General features: G+C 43.6%; 1 protein-coding gene across 3 annotated transcripts in view; it reads right to left on the minus strand.

Moving 5' to 3' along the window:
* Window positions 1-19,498, minus strand: part of BCL11A (B-cell CLL/lymphoma 11A) — a 99,667-nt gene that overhangs the window by 4,216 nt on the left and 75,953 nt on the right. Inside the window, exons 3-4 of one of the 3 annotated variants that reach the window (XM_018055277.1) lie at window positions 11,555-11,656; window positions 4,302-6,044 (exon numbers count right to left, since the gene is read on the minus strand). In XM_018055277.1, coding sequence (XP_017910766.1) covers window positions 4,302-6,044; window positions 11,555-11,656 — 1,845 coding nt within the window. Of the gene's footprint in view, window positions 1-1,590; window positions 6,045-11,554; window positions 11,657-19,498 lie in introns of those variants that run through there. The other 2 variants (XM_018055279.1, XM_018055276.1) reach the window with 2 other exon arrangements.

Consider the following 19,498-nt stretch of genomic DNA (forward strand, 5'->3'; position numbering starts at 1 on the left):
TTCATTTTATAAGCCTGTTGGTAGGCCAAAAGACAACTAAAGGGTATTCCCACTCTCATTTGCTATCAGTCAAAAAGACTCTGTAAAAACAGCTAAAACATCTGTCCCATCTAGGGTCCCTAAGGCTCTTAGAATCATAGAGCAAACCTTCATGGATCTCAGCAAATCAGTGGCTGATTCCACACATTGGGCTTAAGCTGGCTAAACTCCTAGTTACTGCTTTCTTTTTCTCTCTCTCTTTTTTTACCTGATGCTTTCATTTCTGGATTTTTAGATTTGAGGGATGGGGTTATTTTGGGTATGAGGAAAGACTCTTACTTGGAAAGAAAAGAGCTGATTTTAAAAAAAAAAAAAAAAAACATCTTTTTTACATTATGTTCTACCATAGGGCAGGTTGGGAGAATAGAAAAGAACTTTCAGACAAGAACAGCAAAAAAAATCCAGAGGGAATGAAAGTTTAAGATGCTATTACCAGTAAGTTTTTCATTTATATCTGAATGGATTACTGCTAAGAGATGGAGGGAAAGTTTTTAACATCAGACTGAAAACACTTTCCATTTCTTGAAAATTATTCTAGAACTACAAAGTCTAAAAACGATTTCCATGGCTTGAGATATGTCTATTTTAATATAGTAAGTACTTTATGTTCCTTTAGGGTATAATACACGCATCAAAATGCCCATAGAAATAATCCTGAAAAAGACTGACTGGCCTTCTCTTAAAACCTGTTATTTTCTTGAAAGTAATTTACAGAGTGTGTCAAATGAGGACACAAGAAGCTTACATTGTGTACTTTAATTTTTTTATTTTTTTCAATAAAGGGACAAAATGGGTGTATGAACAGGTTAATGCAGACAACTGCCAAAAAAACACAGACAGTGGTTTTTCCAATAGAACTTAACAAAGACCAGAAACAAATACAATAAAAAGCCAGGTTGTAATGACCTTTGGTCATCCAAATAAAAAAAAAATAAAAACAAAGAAAAATAAAAGATCAAATTAAGTGCCTCTGTTTTGAACAGGGCACATAAGCAATAATAAATAGTGACTCCCATAGTAAAAGATAAAATTTCAAGTTACGACAAACAGCTTTCATTACAGGAATAGAAAAGGCCAATAACAAAATATTCTGCATTGCCATTTACAAAAAAGTATTGACTAAAGCGGGCTTTCTCTTTAATATGCTTTGCATATGAAATTCTTTCCAATCTAAATATAAAGCACCATTTAGTTTTTGGCAATGAAAAAAACTGCAAAACATTGGTTTTTTTTTTTTTTTTTCCTTTTTTTTTTTCTTTCTTTCTTTTACTGCATATGAAGGTAAGATGCTGGAATGTAGGGTGAGAGAAGGAAAGGGACAAAAAGCACACTACATAACAAACCAACGTTATTAGCTTGCAGTACTGCATACAGTATGGCAGCAGGAAAAAGGAACAAAAAGGATATGTACAACCCCTATGACAGCCATCCGTGTGACATTCTAGCAGGCTCCCCCAAACCGCCATTATATGGCTTTTCATCTGTACAATGTCACACTTTTTTGTTTCTCTCTCTTTTTTTTGAAGCATACAAATAATTTGCACTATATTATCCTGCCAAATTAAAAAAATATACTGTGGCAGCCTGTCTTTTTTTTTTTCCACTACCAAAAAAGGTACATTGATACCTTTTAAGAGAACAAGCAACAGTTAAAAATACAAGCTTCAATATAAATACTATAGTGCCTAACACTAGATGAACATTTAATTCAAATACCATTCTAGAAATACAGAAAAAAGACCATAAATGTGTTTTAGCATAGGAATCAACATGAGTGTGCATTTTCCTATATTTAAGTACTATATAATCTTAAACCTTTCCCCAATGTATGTTTTTTTTTTACAACCTGAAGAGCGGTGTGTATCCAAGGCATAGAATTTCCACTACCATTTTTAAATGGATAACAAGTCTTGTAACACCACCAAGACAATGGAACCCTAAAATGCAGTTCCCCCCTAAACATAATGAAGTGTTTTTTTAAAAAATTTTTTCTTAACATTTATATTTAAAAAAGTTTTGTACAAAAAAATCCTTGCACTGTAGAAGCGAAAGCAATCATTCATCTCTATGGTAAGTGTATTCTGTTTTCCATTCACAGCGCTTGCAATGTTGAGTCCGAGTAAGTAAGCTCATTAGTCAAGTAAATGGCTGGCAAAGTTTTTTTTTTTTAGTTTTTTTTTAAAAATGCTCATCAATGAGATTGTGTTCAAATTATTTTTTTCAGCATTTTGCAACTTTTCCCTTAAGCATAGACCTGTAAACTGGGAAAATTGTACAGTGCACTTAATTGTCCTATCTGAGCAGGTTTATTTTATACTCAACCTCTGTATCTCTGATTAGAGAAAAGATACAGATATTACAGGCAGAGTCAAGTGCTATTTGAACACCAACTCGGGCAGATGCTAGCTTAATAAAAAAAAGAAAAGAAAAGAAAAAATTAAAAAAATAAAATAAAAACAATGAATCCTCTTCCATGTTAACACAAATAGCACACAGTGTATGGAAAAGAAATGAAGTACAACTTTTAGGGAGCACAGACATATATCCTGCTACTCTTAAAATTCTTTTTCTTCTTTTTTAAGAATGTCACATTTAAACACAAGTCTTAAGAATTCATAGTTAATCATCATTGTATCAATATTAGCTTATACACCTGTTCTAGTTTAAAATGGCAAAGAGTACCATGTTGTGCTAATAAATCACATATTTTTCCCCCTCTGTTACCCTCTGTCAAACCTTATTGTCAGTCTCTTCTTTTTAACATGCTATTCGAGGTCCTAACATTTATTGTTCGATTGTCCATTTGACAACCAAGTAGGTCTGGATCTATTTCTTCTGATGCCAGAACTTTTCTTCAAAAGACATTATTTAAAACAAGTTATCTTCATAAAATGAATTCCTTACTAATGTATTTAATCATGTTTCAGGGCCTTTGCACGTTGCACATTCAATTTAATCATCAGTTAAAAAAAATAAAACTTTGGGCAAAAGAGCCCATTTCTTTTAAGCTCTCACCAGGAGCAAAATAGCTTTTATACTGGTATAATCAGTTTTGCTTACAAGATTAAACGAAAGGGAAAATGATGATTAACTAGGACAACGGGTCATATTTTTAGGTAGCCATTGTTGTGAGAAATACAATATAGAATTATACTCTAGGTTCTAAGGTTTATTACCTCACCCAATGCTGATTTAAGCTACAAGTTTATAACAAGTAGAAAGAACCATCAACGTGGTTGTAATAGATCCAAGGCACTCATATTTTAAAACCAAATGATAGAATAAACTTTTTTTCTGTTAGTTTGTCAATTAAAGGCCTTTTTTTCCTCTCCAATTGATAATATTTAACCCTTTAGAGACAGACATTTACCATGTAGAGATTTTCTTTCAGTGCCATCTATTCTGTCTATAGAGGGTTAATCCAAAGACTGTTTTTCCTCCTCACGTTATAAAAGAAAACTGTACATGATATGTATTACAGAATGTATGCAGCATGGTCTTTTTCTCTCTCTCTCTCTTTTTCTCTCAGAACGGAACTGGAAACAGCAACGGTGTTTTCTCAGCAACGAATCGGGGACAATTTAAAATAGCCGTAACATACCATACATGCTGTCTAAGTTTAAAAAAGAAAAAAAAAAAAACATACACAACATGTAAATTATTGCACAAGAGAAAGGCTCAAAGTTTGCGTAAAATGCAATAGTATTGCCCCATACAGATCATGCATTCAAACGGTGAGAACATAAAGGAAAAAAAGAAAAAGAAAAAAGAAAAAGAAAAAAAAAAAAAAACAGGTGTGCTGGTGACAAGCACTCTCATTTTCTTAGCTTCCGTTACTTCTGTTTGTTTGTTTGTTTAAATCACATGGGACTAGAAAAAAATCCTACAGGTTGTGGGGCTGGAGGGCGATGGGGAAGGGGGGGCGGGGAATGGTGAAAAAAGGAGGTGGCAGGTGGGAGTGAGGGAGGGGGTATTCATATACCTCTATTCAGTTTTTATATCATTATTCAACACTCGATCACTGTGCCATTTTTTCATGTGTTTCTCCAGAGTACTGTACACGCTAAAAGGCATCTTACAAATTTCACATTTGTAAACGTCCTTCCCCACCTGGCCATGCGTTTTCATGTGCCTGGTGAGCTTGCTACTCTGGGCACAGGCATAGTTGCACAGCTCGCATTTATAAGGCCTTTCGCCCGTGTGGCTTCTCCTGTGGACAGTGAGATTGCTACAGTTCTTGAAGACTTTCCCACAGTACTCACAAGTGTCGCTGCGTCTGCCCTCTTTTGAGCTGGGCCTGCCCGGGCCCGGACCACTAATATGGGGCGTGCTCCCTCCACTTCCCGTGCCGCTGCGCCCCGAGATCCCTCCGTCCAGCTCCCCGGGCGGCGTGGAGAAGCGCAAGCTCCCGTTCTCCGAGGAGTGCTCCGACGAGGAGGCGAAAGGCGATTGTCTGGAGTCTCCGAAGCTCAGGAAGGGATCTTTGAGCTGCCTGGAGGCTGCGTAGCCGGCTAGCCACTGCGAGTACACGTTCTCCGTGTTGGGCATCGCGGCGGGAGGCAGGTCGAACTCCTTCTCGAGCTTGATGCGCTTGGAGAAGGGGCTCAGCGAGCTGGGGCTGCCCAGCAGCAGCTTTTTGGACAGACCCCCCGAGGCCGACTCACCCGGGGAGCAGCCGCGGCCGTTAACAGTGCCATCGTCTATGCGGTCCGACTCGCCGGCCACCGAGTCTTCGTCGCAAGTGTCCCTGTGGCCCTCGGCCTCGGCCAGGTGGCCGCGCTTATGCTTCTCGCCCAGGACCTGGTGGAAGGCCTCGCTGAAGTGCTGCATGGAGCTGAGCACCATGCCCTGCATGACGTCCGGCAGGGGGCGGCCCTCGTCGCCCACGCCCACCACCGCGCCCCGCGAGCTGTTCTCATGGTGGCGCGCTGCCTCCAGGCTCAGCCCGAAGCCGTAGTCCACCCTCTCGCTCTCCGTCAGCTCCTCCTCCTCCTCTTCCTCCTCTTCCTCCTCTTCCTCGTCGTCCTCCTCGTCCTCCTCGTCCCCGTTCTCCGGGATCAGGTTGGGGTCGTTCTCGCTCTTGAACTTGGCCACCACGGACTTGAGCGCGCTGCTGGCGCTGCCCACCAGGTCGCTGGTGCCCGGTTCCGGGGAGCTGGCGGTGGAGAGGCCGTCGTCCGACTTGACCGTCATGGGGGACGACTTGTGCATGTGCGTCTTCATGTGGCGCTTCAGCTTGCTGGCCTGCGTGCACGCGTGGTCGCACAGGTTGCACTTGTAGGGCTTCTCGCCCGTGTGGCTGCGCCGGTGCACCACCAGGTTGCTCTGAAATTTGAACGTCTTGCCGCAGAACTCACACGACTTGGACTTGACCGGGGGCTGGGAGGGAGGAGGGGCGGATTGCAGAGGAGGGAGGGGGGGCGTCGCCAGGAAGGGCGGCTTGCTACCTGGCTGGAATGGTTGCAGTAACCTTTGCATAGGGCTGGGCCGGCCGGGGGACAGCGGTGGGCTAGACGTGTTCCCTGCCAGCTCTCTAAGTCTCCTAGAGAAATCCATGGCGGGAGGCTCCATAGCCATTGGATTCAACCGCAGCACCCTGTCAAAGGCACTCGGGTGATGGGTGGCCAGGGCCATCTCTTCCGCCCCCAGGCGCTCTATGCGGTGGGGGTCCAAGTGATGTCTCGGTGGTGGACTAAACAGGGGGGGAGTGGGTGGAAAGCGCCCTTCTGCCAGGCCGGAAGCCTCTCTGGATACTGATCCTGGTATTCTTAGCAGGTTAAAGGGGTTATTGTCTGCAATATGAATCCCATGGAGAGGTGGCTGGGAAGGACATTCTGCACCTAGTCCTGAAGGGATACCAACCCGCGGGGTCAGGGGACTTCCGTGTTCGCTTTCTAAGTAGATTCTTAATCCATGAGTGTTCTGTGCGTGTTGCAAGAGAAACCATGCACTGGTGAATGGCTGTTTGCAAGTTGTACATGTGTAGCTGCTGGGCTCATCTTTACCTGCAAAATAATACAACACCAACATCAATGTTTAATCACCGAGGAGGGCATCAGCAATTGCTTATTTATGTTCTACCTCCAGCCTTCCCTTCCCCCAGCTGTCAACCCCAAGGCCTAAGCCCTCGCTGATCCTATCCCCTGTGCCTAGAATGGGCTGCTACATCTGGGGATTGGTGCCCAACAAATGTCTGTCAAAGCAGTCTTCCTGCCATTTGACTCAGTGCTAAGCATTTTAAATCCAGTCTTTAAAGCAGAAAAATCTAGACCAATCCAAGCTCAAGGATGAGGATCCCTACATTCTAGGGAAGTTCAACAACTATTTTCCAAATTTCCAATCTTTCACCAGCTGCGTTTCTTGGGGCAAGCCATTTCATCTCTGTGTTTCTGTTTCCTCCTCCATGAAGCGAGGGACTTGGACAAGGTGACCTAAAGGAAACTCTCCTGCTTCCTAAAACCCCCTGGGTGGCAGGTAAACTTTCTAAATAGGCAATCATTTCATGGAGATATCAAAAAAGAGAAGGTTAACTCATTACAATTCTCTATGGCCCTAGAAATGCTTTTAATCTTTGCCTAAAACACACTAGTTGTTGATATTGTTAAACATGAGAAGGTCCTTGTGAAATAATTACGTGGAAGAGAGACTAGTAACATCTCACATCCCAGCTTGTGTGAGGGGCAGTGAGTCCTAATTCTGGTTCCATAACACCTCGTGGGGATTCCCATGTTTATCTCAAGGGATGCTGCAAAAAAATCTCAAAAGAGAAATTTAATTCAGACTTAACCAATGGGCCGTATCAAATCTTCAGGAGTTGTCCCCCCAAGTCAAACAAATGCAAGTCTAGAGAAGTTAGGAGGAGTGTCTGGTGCCAACTTAAGCAGACACGGCATCCGAATTGAAGAACAGTTAAAGCAGCCAGCACCATGACGGGCAGCAGGCTGAGAAATGCTACACTGGCCTCCTCCTCATTATTTTGAGAGGCTAACAACGTGAACCAAATTATACAACATCCTGCGCCCTCGGCTGAGCCTCAGCTCCAGTTGAGAAAGAAACAGAAAGATACAGTTCAGCTAGTCAACTCTCTGGCCAGTCGCCAAGCCGTCTGGAGAGGGGCCCTGCTTAAGTCACATTATTTCTCTCTCGCTGAAAAGAACCCGAGAGTGGGAAATGCCGCCGTGGCAAAGAAGGGGCCAGCTTGACTTCCCAATCATTCTTTTTTGGAGCTAGCTAAATTAAAAAAACATATAAATCAAGGGAGTCACTAACAGTTTACCAGTCATCTCAGTGTTTGAAAGGGCACAAAAGGGCACAGATGCCGGTGGCCAGCGGGCTAGGATGAGAAACATCAGTAACTCCCCAGGAATTTCAAAAAAAGATGCTTAAAACACAAGCAGGAAATATTCTTAGGTCTCCCCTTTTAAGGGCTGGGAAGATCCCCTGGAGGAGGGCACGGTGACCCACTCCAGTATTCGTGCCTGGAGAATCCCATGAACAGAGGAGCTTGGCGGCTACAGTCCATGGGGTCACAAAGAGTCGGACACCACTGAAGAGACTTAGCACACATGCCCTTTTTAAGAGGCATTCGTTAAGGCCACAGATAGTATTTGTCAGTTAACTTTTGAAAAAGGGAAAAATTCACCATGGAGTTTAAAGAGTGGGAATGAGGAATTAATCAATTATGATTCCTCCATTTAGCCAATCAGAAAGAGAAGCTGGCAGCATCTTCTCAGGAGCCCCAAACACTCATATTCCAAAACAAGCCAGACTCACTCAAGCACTTGTCTGAATAGTGGACTCCCGGCCCTGACCTTGTAATTTGCTTTACAATGCATTTATATTCTCACTCAATATATCCCACTCCTGGGTAAATCTCTTTAACAAGATTAGATGATAAGATACCAAAATTAGGTTTCAAACATTTGCCTAATGTGGAAGGGAAAAAAAAAAGGCAGAAAGATTTTGAAAGAAAATGCTGACATTAGTATCACATTATCTGTCTATTTTTGTTTGCCTCCTCGCTTCAAAGAGAAATAAAAAGCATCATTGAGACTATTTTCATAAATTTTTTGTTGTTGTTGAACAATGACTTGGGTCCTAAATAGGCAGGAAAAAAACTATCTGGTTCCAACTACCGTGACCCTCTGTGGCTTTCTCCTTTGACTCTCTAGGACTCTGTGTTATTATCATACATTTAGCCTGACAATCTGAATTGGGTAAGTAAAAAGGAGATTTGTCAGCTGAAGCAAGTCCTTAACACTTTCATCACTACCAATGCCTTTAAATAGTATTTTACCTTATAATATTCTATTGAAACCCAGGACTGGACCTATAATTAGCAGTGCTGGTTTTGCAGGCACCATGAATAAATTCCAAAATCTATAGCACTCCATTAAGGATCTCATCTGGGTCCTTTTGAAAAGGCTTAAATGAGGAAAGTCCATTTTATTTTGCTGCCCTGAGCTTTCTCAAATTTTGTTTTCAGAGCCAGTTATGTGATCATGCTACAGTATGTTAACACTGGGCTTTTACCCTCCCCTCTCTCTCATACATCAGGTCAGAGAAAATGGCATTTTCTCTTATAATGAGCACACAACATACAGTTTTCACTACCTCATTTTAGTATTCCCATCAACTAGATATTCTAGATCATAAGGGCAGCTAGTGTAATCGTAATGTCAATGAGAAGGGCTGTTACGATTGAGACTAAAGATTACATGGAAAGAGCTGCTTTGAAACTAGTAATTATTACCAGTCCACTAATAGCGAATGATACATCACAGTCTCACCATATAATCTGTATTTCACTCGGCTCATGCCAGTGCACCATATTATATTACAGTGCTCACAGACTCTAAATTCCTAAACTGCAGTCATCAATAAATGTGTTACTTGCCATAATTTGTGAAATTACTTTGTTCATAACATCTTTGATGGTTTAGAAAGACCAGAATTGATTTCCTGCGTGGCAAAATTAGGGCTACATTGATTTATTGATGTGTAAAATATAATAATATTCTTCATTTACTCTGATGAAAATCAACTTCTCAATTTGAGAGCCTCATTGGGCATTCAGGGGGATTGTTTTGATTAGAGCAATAAACGGAGATCTGGCCTCGAGCAGAGGAACTCTGAGGCATCAAAACGGTTAAAATCAGCTATTAGCTCACCTACAGCTTTTACTTTATTTCATTTTATTGTATAGGAAGGAATGACCCCATTTCCAGTTTGTCACCAATGCTCAGGAGTTATAATTTAGAAGAGCAAATTCTGATGAGGGATTCTGGCTCTACTACTTACTGGCTGGTGGCTCTAGGACAATCATTTAATTTCTTCAGGTCTTAGGTTTCCTATCTGTAGTGTTAGTCGCTCAGTCGTGTCTGACTCTTTATGACTAAGGACTGTAGCCCGCCAGGCTCCTCTGTCCATGGGATTTCCCAGGCAAGAATACTGGAGTGGGTTGGCATTCCCTTCTCCAGGGTATCTTCCCAACCCAGGGATGGAACCTGGGTCTCCTGCATTACAGGCAGATTCCTTTACTCTCTGATCACCAGGGAAGCCCCTGTCTGTAAAATGAGTGTAAAAACAGTACCTTAAAGAATTGTGAGGCTCGAATGACAAATGTATATAAAAGCTCTCTGTAAACTATCATGTCCAACATGAATGTAAGTCTTCTTTATTCCTAGGCTTGACTAGTTACCTAACATGATGACTAACCGCGCATTACACACCCACAAGGGCTTTTGAAGGAAAGACTGGAATCCAGGATCTGAGAAAGGCCAAGGGGAGACCCTGGTTAGAGGAAAGCAAGAGCGGGTGATTTTAAGGCCCTGGACCATGGTCCACACAGCCAGGAGGCCACAGCCTAAGTGCTAAATGCTTTGAGAGCCTAGGGCAGAAGGTTAAGGAAGCCAGTGGGGTGCGAATCAGTTCTGCCCAAGGACTTTGTGGATCCCTACGACCCACTCCCACATTCTGGTCACTCCTAAACTGGCCCTGCCAGTATGGGCCCCATCAAACTAGAAGATTCCTAATTTCCCATCCCCTCAGATCAAACTCCCTGCCCTCAGGAGGATGAACCCGGAGAGAAGGTGCCTGTTTCCCAGGCAGCAGCCCTTGGGCCCCCACTCCACCCTCCCCTCTATGCCCCACTCTCTTCTCCTCCCTTCCCTCCAAAGGCTCTGTTCCCACAGCCAAGGACAGGCCCCAGGGAGGCACCCCCAGCAAAACGAGGAGAGCTCTCCCCACCCAGTCAGCACGTAGGCACTTGATGCCTCGAGTCCAACCCCTGAGCTCTCTGCAATCAGTGACCTAACCCAGGCTTCAGCCCAGCTAGGTTGGGGCAGGTGGGGGGGGGGGGGGCGGCGGGGAGGAGGTGCTTTTAACCCCTGCACCACCCAGCCCTCAGGACCTCAGGGCTTGTGAAATTTCAAACAATAACTCTTTGTTAGCTAGAATTACCTAGGAGTTAATAAAAATAAACAACCAGCTTCCAGCTTGATCTCGGTCTGTAGGCCCTGCCCTGCAGACACCATTCATAAGAAGACTGGGTCTAGTTGACCGCCCATCTGAAAACCAGCCACCTTGAAGGCCCAACTCCTGGCTCTTGATTTTTTTCATTTACTTTCAAAATAAAAATGGTTTCCTTAAATAAAAATTAGACGTCACATTTCTTTTCTTCTTGAGCCTACTTTTTTGTGTTTGGGATCGAATCAAGCACCAGGCCCTCACCGCACCCCCCATCAGACTTTTTAGCCATGCATGACTCATACTATGTATTCCAACAGACAGAAGCAAACTATTACCTTTTAAAACAACATCTTTCAGAAATATTTTTATAAACATACAAATCTAAATTTCATAAGAAGGTCCCCACTATAAAAGTTGGCTTGAACCAATAACTGGACAGTGATAGTGATGGTGGGGGTGGGGAGTGGTATCTTTGAATTTTAGCAACAATGCTGTGCATTTTTCTCTGAATCTAGGAGAAAAACAAGTAGAAATTATATATGTAGTGTACCATGCATATATAAAAATATACCATGTTTAAAACACATGCATATATAATATGCATGAGGATACCTCTACAGTAACAGTGAACTGAGTCCTTTCTGGTTCTGGTCTCTGCTAAAGACACATGTCATGGAGTAAATTCAAAGTCCTCTAAATGAGGCCATGAGGGTGAATGCCCAGCAATAAAATGGGCCCTGAACAGACCTATGCAGTCACCAGTCATGGAGCCACACAAGACCCTGGGGAGGAGACCAACAGGGAGGAGCTGCTGTCAGCCTCATGCCCTCAGTAAGGAGAAAAAGAAAGGGGGGAAGGAAAAAAGTCCCTGGGGCTGAATGACCTGAATGACCTAGGTGCCCAGTGAGTAATGGGATACACATATGCAGATGCCAAGGTATTTTGGAAGTAACTCCTTTCAGTACTTAAAACATAAGGGTAATTTCCAACAACTCTCATCTCTACACACATGGACATTTGTAGAAGAAAATAATGCTCAACTTACAAATACCCTGCGGGGCATATTCTGCACTCATCCCAGGCGTGGGGATTAGAGCTCCGTGTGCAGAACGAGGGGAGGAGAGGCCCCTCCAGTGCAGAAGTTTATCTGTGAAAGAAACCCAAAATCAAGCATGAAAGCTAGAAACAATGTGCATTGTAAACCACAGGATATCACATTTCAGTTCCATTAAAATAGATTAACATCATTACAACAGCCTTGCAGATAGTGAACAGGCCCAAGGCCTGTATCAAATGAACAGTGGTGACTTCTTTCCCATAGTTCTGTTTTTAATTTTGGTTTATTTTTGACAAAAGAGAAGGGAGTTGATGTTTTAGGTATGGGGTAGGAGGGGGAGTGTTCTTTGGTTCATTTGTGAGTCTGACTATTGTCTTATAATAAGAAATGTGTGAACAGCAAAAGGAAATTGCTAGTATGATTGGCAGGCTGGTAACGTGGCAAGGTTATCTGCAAGGCTGGTTTACACACATACATTTACTTTACTTATAGACAAGCTCAAGCAAAAAAACAATATGCTAACAGAAAATGAGTGGATTTGTGACTCTACTTCTGGAATAGAGTTCCACTCTGCCTTCCCTGTCCTACACTTCCTCTGCTGTATTTAGCACCTTCAATGACACGGAAACTGTGGGCATCTCGGGACCTGGAATTCTATCCATGGAGTACCCCATATAGACATGTCTTCTTATAGCACAAAGCAACGTAAACACTAGACTTCTGAGGTTAAGGTAATTTGGCCAAATCCTCACCTTTAGGATAAGGAATCCTGCCACTCAGTGACTAGGAGACAACCAGCATTCCAAAAACAGCAGCACCCAGAAAGAGTGGCCCACCTTCTCTATTCCACTGCACTGGGCTGCATCCTGGTGAGGAAAAATGACTGCTCACACTAATAAACGTAAACCTAGCCATAAATCAAGCATTTCTCGCACTGAGATTTTTGTGAGAAAGGAAATATTGGGTTTGTGCAACCTGGGGATTGTATGGTTTATATGGTGAGTTCCTAGCTTTTGCAAGTCCACCTTGAGCTAACTAAGCATGGATAAGTCAATCTTGAGACAGAGGGAGGAGAGGGACGGAGCAGGGACGCTCTGTGTGCTCTAGCTGCTTGGAGTTTGAGGTGACTGGGGGAGGCAGCAGAGAAGAAAAACAGACTTTGATGGTAAGTAAACAGAGTATGTTTTCCATTAGCTTAATATTAAGAGCACTTAGAAGAGTTGTTGTTATACTCTAGGATAGCAGGTCTCAAGTGTAAAATACGTCCTGTTCTCCTTCTATGGATCACACTGCCAAGAACAGCCAGGGCAACCAGCACAGGGTTCCCTTTCATGAGGAGCCTGGTGGGTAACAATGGCATGGCGCTCGTGGAAGCTCTTAAATCTGTTGTTACCGGGCCTGCCCAGGGAGGCTGCCTAGGACCATCTACAGAGGCAAGTCCTCCTCCCTGACACCCCGCTCCAAAAAAACAAATACCACTCAATGAACCAGCAAAAGCTGAAGACCGGACTTAGAAAACAAGTATGTCTTCATCCAACTGCTCACATTCCATGAACTGAGAGGTGAGGGTGAAATTAACTACAGATTTAGTCATAGCTTTTTTCAATGAGAAATCTGAGAATGCATTTTTGCACTTGTTCTGGGCTCAGCTATTGAATAAATTTGTTTATCACCAAGACTGAAATCCATTTCTTAGGAGATCCACACAACAGGGTACTATGATCCCAACATGACAACAACAAGGTACTTGGATGCTCAGTTGGGGGTAGAGTCTCATTTCATATTCCCCGCCCCTGACTCTGAGAAGCAACCCTTTGGTGCCTGGACTAGATCTCCAGTGAGAAACCAGAGAACCATTAACCTTATCCAGGCCTAACCAACTGCATGCATCTCTTCTTGGCAAACTCCTCAACTAACCCACTGGCCTAGAGCAAACCAAGCTTCTGGGGGTAGCAGCCTGGCCCCGTTCCCCACAGCACTAGGCCACAGGACAAAGTGAGGCGTCACCAAGGAAAGTCTCTGAGTACCTGGCACCAAGATTTGGTTTTGGTTTCTGAATTGTAAAAAACCTTAGAGATCATCATGTCTAACGCCTTCATTTTGCAGATGGGGAAACTGAGGCCTTGAGAAATGAAGTGACTGGCCCATAGCTAGACTGATGGTTAACCACAAAGTGAAGATCAGAATTAGTCTCCTGACTGTCCATTCAGTGCTCTTTTCTGGGATATCCATCCTTCCCTCCTGTGGTTCCCACCATGTTCTGCACTACCCAAGAAGTACCAGTGAGGAGGGATCTCTTTCTCTTGAACCATTGGGAGGAATAACCGCTCTTGGAGGAGAGTCCAGCCCAGAGGTGTTGAGTGGGCCTTTTAAACAGTCTGAATGAACTGACTTGGTTTCAAAATTAGAAAACAACACCTGATCTGCTTCCTGTGCCTCTTGGCTCACCTCCACTGTTGTCATCCTCTACCTCTGCTTCCCCTCTGAGAATCAGTCAGTAGAAGAGAAACTAAACCGTTCCTATGAGCCAAACACGCTTCTGACACTGTCTTCGTGAGAGAGACTCATACTTGCATTTCTCTTCCCCCACGAACCAAAGGCAACGGGCATCCCCAGCTGATTCTGCAGCCTCTCCCACCAAACACATCTCTAAACACATTCTCCTTGGTAAGCAGAATCAACATCCCCACAGGAACTGGAAATGCTAAATTGTTAATAGCCTCCCTAGGGCTTAACTTTTTGCTATGATGCTTTTAATTATTTCATCACGGTTTAGGCAGAGTCGAGTCTCACAATTTATGCTTCTAAGCATCACCTTCAACCAGCAGCTCTGCCCACCCCCCAGGCTGCCCCTGACTGAGGGCCTCTTCTCCTCCCACCCACATTTTCATTCTCCCCCCGGGGGGGGGGGTGTTGCGGGGGGGGGGGGCTTGGCCGGCCGGCAGGGAAGTGGCCAGTTTACTTGTGCTCCCTTTATTTCTTCGGTGGTCCTCTCAGGGCAGTGGTTCTCAAAGTGCAAACCCAAGCCCAGCATCAGCATCACCTGGGAGCTTGTTTGTAAATGCGAAGTCCCAGGCCCTTCCTTAGACTTACTAAATAAAAAACTGGGTCGACGGAGAAGGGCGGAGTGGAATACAAAAACCTGTGTTTAGCAAGCACTCCCAGGGATTCGTACGCACAATCCAGTTTCATAAGCACTGTCTTAGGGTAAGGGGAGGCATGGAAGCTGGAAGCTTTGATGTTCTCCTGGCAGAGATCCACTGGCTATGAGGTTGTCTGGAACTCACCTGCTTCAGGACCAAAGCAAGCTTGGGAAATTCCTAAGGATCCTTCCATGTGGAGTCCAAGGTTCCACCCTCCCTCATTAACCAGGAACAGGCCCAGACTCAAACAGGGAACGCTCTTTGCATAACTTCCAAACCAGCTTTTGTCAGGCAGATGATGTGCTCACTACTTCCACAAAAGGGGAAGTGTTTGTGAATGCACCTGTGGCACGCTGCACAGTGTAATGTAGCCAGCACTGGACTCCTGTTTCCCTTTCTGGACTTGCAAATATGTGGTCCTCTTCTGAATCAATCTTTTCATATGCCTTGTACTCCTCTGATAAAAGGCACTTTAACCTGTTCTGTTGCATAAAAGTCTCTCCAGATCCAGCATTTCCATTTAGGGCCTCAGAAATGCCTTATGCATTTGTTGCTGTTGTTGTTGTTGTTTAGTTACTAAGTCGTATCTGACTCTTTGGGACTCCATAGAATGTAGCCTGCTAGGCTCCTCTCTCTGTGGGATTTCCCAGGCAAGAATACTGGAGTGGGTTGCCGTTTCCTTCCCCAGGGACCTTATGCATTATTAGGTTGCAATGGTTCCTTATGGCTGAATAACAAATAATGAATCTTATTTTTTTCAGGTCTCATTAAAAATCTGCACTGAATTGGGAATGGTTTTGGCTGAATGTTATGTACAGATCACTTTACATTTCTATGTGCATCAGGACCAACTTTTGACAGAGAGCACTATAAGCCGGGTGGGACGTCCCTGGAATTGAAGATCATTAAATCAAGTTCTAGGTTTCCTCAAGAACATCTCAAAGATTCCTTTACTACTGACCTGCTGTTTGTTTCCAAAACGAATCCCTGGGTATGTCATAGAGCCACATCACTGTCTACCAATCAACAAGTAATGCTGCTGACGTACAAATGGGCAGAAACAGCCGAGCAAAAGGCAACATTCCCAAAGCACTGCATGACTGCTCCAGGTGCCGACTTTTGTCAAGATTTGAGAACCCAGGCCTCTCTAGAGAAGTACAGACATGTATGGATGTTTGCTGTTCGCTAAAGTGTATATGTTCATCTATGTATTTCTTTTCTTAAACACACATTTCTAGATAATTTCCCTGTTTTCCTAACAAGACGAAGCATGGGAGTAGAGCTATCCCCAAGAGGAAGGGTCACCTCCCGCTCACCTTGGGTCTTCATGAAAAGAATGGATGACAGTCCACTATAATGGGGAAGAATCTCTCTATTGGTGATAGGCCAAAATAAAGGACCCTAACTGTCCCTTCCAGCTCCAGCATTCTCAAGTCTCTTCTCTGCTGCTGCTAAGTCACTTCAGTCGTGTCCGACTCTGTGCGATCCCATAGACAGCAGCCCACCAGGCTCTGCCGTCCTTGGGATTCTCCAGGCAAGAACAGTGGAGTGGGTTGCCATTTCCTTCTCCAATGCATGAAAGTGAAAAGTGAAAGTGAAGTTGCTCAGTCGTGTCCGACTCCCCCTGCCAATAGCCAAATTACAGATTACACTTAAAATGCATCCTGAAAGTTTGTAAAGTTCCATGAATGAATTCATTCTAGTTGTAGTAATATTACTGCATCTAAATCACAAAAGTAACAACAGTGCAGCTAGTCTACGATAGAGGCTTCTTTATCTAACTGAAAGCAAATCCATCGAATGTCCTTCTATCTCCTGACCCTCTGTTTAAGACAGATGCCAGCCCTCACCTCTCAGATCCTGTGACCTGCTGCTGCTGCTACTGCTGCTGCTAAGTCGCTTCAGTCGTGTCCGACTCTGTGCGACCCCATAGACGGCAGCCGACCAGGCTCCCCCGTCCCTGGGATTCTCCAGGCAAGAACACTGGAGGGGGTTGCCATTTTCTTCTCCAATGCATGAAAGTGAAAAGTGAAAGTGAAGTCACTGAGTCGTGTCCAACTCTCAGCGACCCCATGGACTGCAGCCTACCAGGCTCCTCCGTCCATGGGATTTTCCAGGCAAGAGTACTGGAGTGGGGTGCCATTGCCTTCTCCATGTGACCTGCTAGAGTATGTATATTATAGTTTGAATAATACAATATTATAGAGCCAACATTAGCAATACCTGTGTCTTGAGTTATGTCAGTCTGACTGAAAATGTGCCAGCTTTATCACTGCTCACAGACTTCTTAATTAACCTTCTGATATTGTCAAAATTGCATTCCCTTTTGTTCTAGAAATGAGCATTTATGTGAGCACGTCTCCCATCACTATGCTTTTTCACTAGCTAAGATTTTACCAACTTGTGATGCTCTGTACGATCGAAAGCAAACAAGAATTCTACAAACATCACTTGATAGAATTTCTTGGCTGAAACTTGTTCATAGTCCTTGTATTCCTAGATACTTCACCAGTGACTTTAATCTCATCACTCACTCACTTAAAAACTCTTCCCCCCACCTTTTTAAACCAATTCTATCATCTCAGAGCCTTGATTATCTAAACAACATGTTACTAATTTCACCTGTTAAGAGTTCTCACCCTAGGCATCCACTCTATCAGTGGGGAGAAAAGATGACATCTTTCATGCCCCCTTTATCTATAAAAATGAAAAAATGCAAGCCACCAATCTGTCAGGCCTAAACAGAATTTTCTGCAATCTGTGTCTTTAACATAACCAAAGCATATAATTCAAAAAAAAAAAAATGAGCTTGCTTTTCAGAAGAATAAGTAAGCCAAAGACATTGTGTTGTTTCATCTTTGTGTTGAAATGCAGATTTCCCACTAAAAGGCAAATCCTTCATTTCAAAAGGTTGAATAGGATGGTACTTAAAAAAAGAATTCCAGCTGGTTAAATTTAGGGTGTTGAAAAAAGTTCATTCCAATAATATTCTTTGGCTCTAGGCCCAAAGTATTTTCACTTGATCGTGAATTAGATAAATTTTTATTACATTTTAAGCTCTTCCCTTAGAATGGTGGAACTTCTCGAGGAGACTGGAAGGGCAGCTGCATAAAAAGACCAATCATCTTATACGACAGTTTTTTTTTTTTCCCTTTGTTTAACTGTGTACCTCACTATGCAAAATGTGTGTACCCAGTATAAACTCCATTCATTCATTCTTTGACACATTCATTCAACAACTATTTACTGAGTGCATATAATGCCCAAAGCTATGGGCTACCTCTGTGGGCAAAACAAAGAAAACTCCAGACTCAGACTTCCCTACAGGAAATTCCATCTAGTAGAGAAGATAGACCTGGAAAGGAATCGCTATGCTCCAAAGTAGAAAGTGTGTCACAAGACAGGTACAGATAAACTGCAATGGAAATTCAAAGGAATTTTGGAAGATAGGACAGTGGCTCTGGGGAAGAGGTAATTTAGGGACTAGACCTGGAGAGTCAAGAGGAAAGACTTTCTAGGTAAAAGAAAAGGAAGTGTGGATGCCCAGAGAGAAGCAAAGCTCTAGGTATACACAGAGCAAACGGGCTCAACAGGTAATATATTTAAATCAAAACATCATGGACAAATCCACTCAGTTGACAAGAGAGGATATGGTCATCTAAATAAATAAACCCTCAGGACTTTTGTGAAGGATTCAGCTTTCACAGCTTATTTTCAAACATCACATTTTCTTACAATAATGGTTGCAGCCATGTGGATGCTGGTGAAACTATGAAAGTTCATCTGTCTTGTTTTGTTCCTGCCCTGTCCCCCCCACCTTGATTGTCTTTCCCCCTGATGAATGGTGGGTGGTCTGCCAAGGCAGAATTCACTGTGTTTTATTCCTCTGAGTCAGCCAAACGAGTGCTGATAGCCATGTTCTTCTTCGCAATACCACCTCCCCGGCTTAAATAATCTATTTCAGATGTATCATTGCTAGTTTCAGATGGGCTTGTACTTGCTGACACATTTTCAACAAACGACTGTGCAAGAAATACGGAGATTTTCCTATACTGCTGTGTCTCTTCAATCATCAGCTTGACCTTCCCTCCAAATTTCCCTGCTTTCTTCTCTTCAAAGCCCTGGGGAGGGCTGGGGTAACCCTACTCCGGCTCTGAGTCCTTATATGGAGGAATCTGTTTGTGTGTGGTGGGGTGTGAGGGAGAGTGTGTGTGTGTGTGTGTGTGTGTGTGTGTCTGTGTGTGTGTCTGTGTGTGTGTGTGCACTTGCATCTCTACCCAAGATTATTTTTCAGGTTATTTGGGGGAATTGGGAAACAACTTTTAAAGAGGCCTTGTCCAGTGGGTTCCTTCCTTCATGGGTCCCCTTAATCTCCGTCCAGATTCCTTTCTTCCTGTAGGATGTTAGGGGCTCATTCCTCTATAGAGACTGCTAAAACAAAATCAGGAATTTAAGTTCTTCAATCCCAACTCTGTCATTCACCAGCTATGTGACTTTGAGTAAAGCACCTCCCCTTACTGGCCCTAAGTTTTCTCATCTTTAGAAAAAGACGACTGGAGTAGATGAATGAGTTTTTTCTCCCAAGCGAGTCTTGAGTCTCCTTGGGACCAGATCAAGGGCACAAATAAGACACCTACTACAGCCCATCCTAGAAGGTGGCCAGGATGGAACTATGCCCTGTTATCACCTGGCAGGATGAGGCCAGTGTGGGCTGGTCCCCAGGCTAATTCTTAAGACTCAGAATGTAGGCCTGGTGGTGGTTTCCAGTCTCCTGGGGTCACCAATCTCG

The sequence above is a fragment of the Capra hircus genome, chromosome 11, assembly GCF_001704415.2.
Source record: "Capra hircus breed San Clemente chromosome 11, ASM170441v1, whole genome shotgun sequence".
Taxonomy (NCBI): Eukaryota; Metazoa; Chordata; class Mammalia; order Artiodactyla; family Bovidae; genus Capra; species Capra hircus.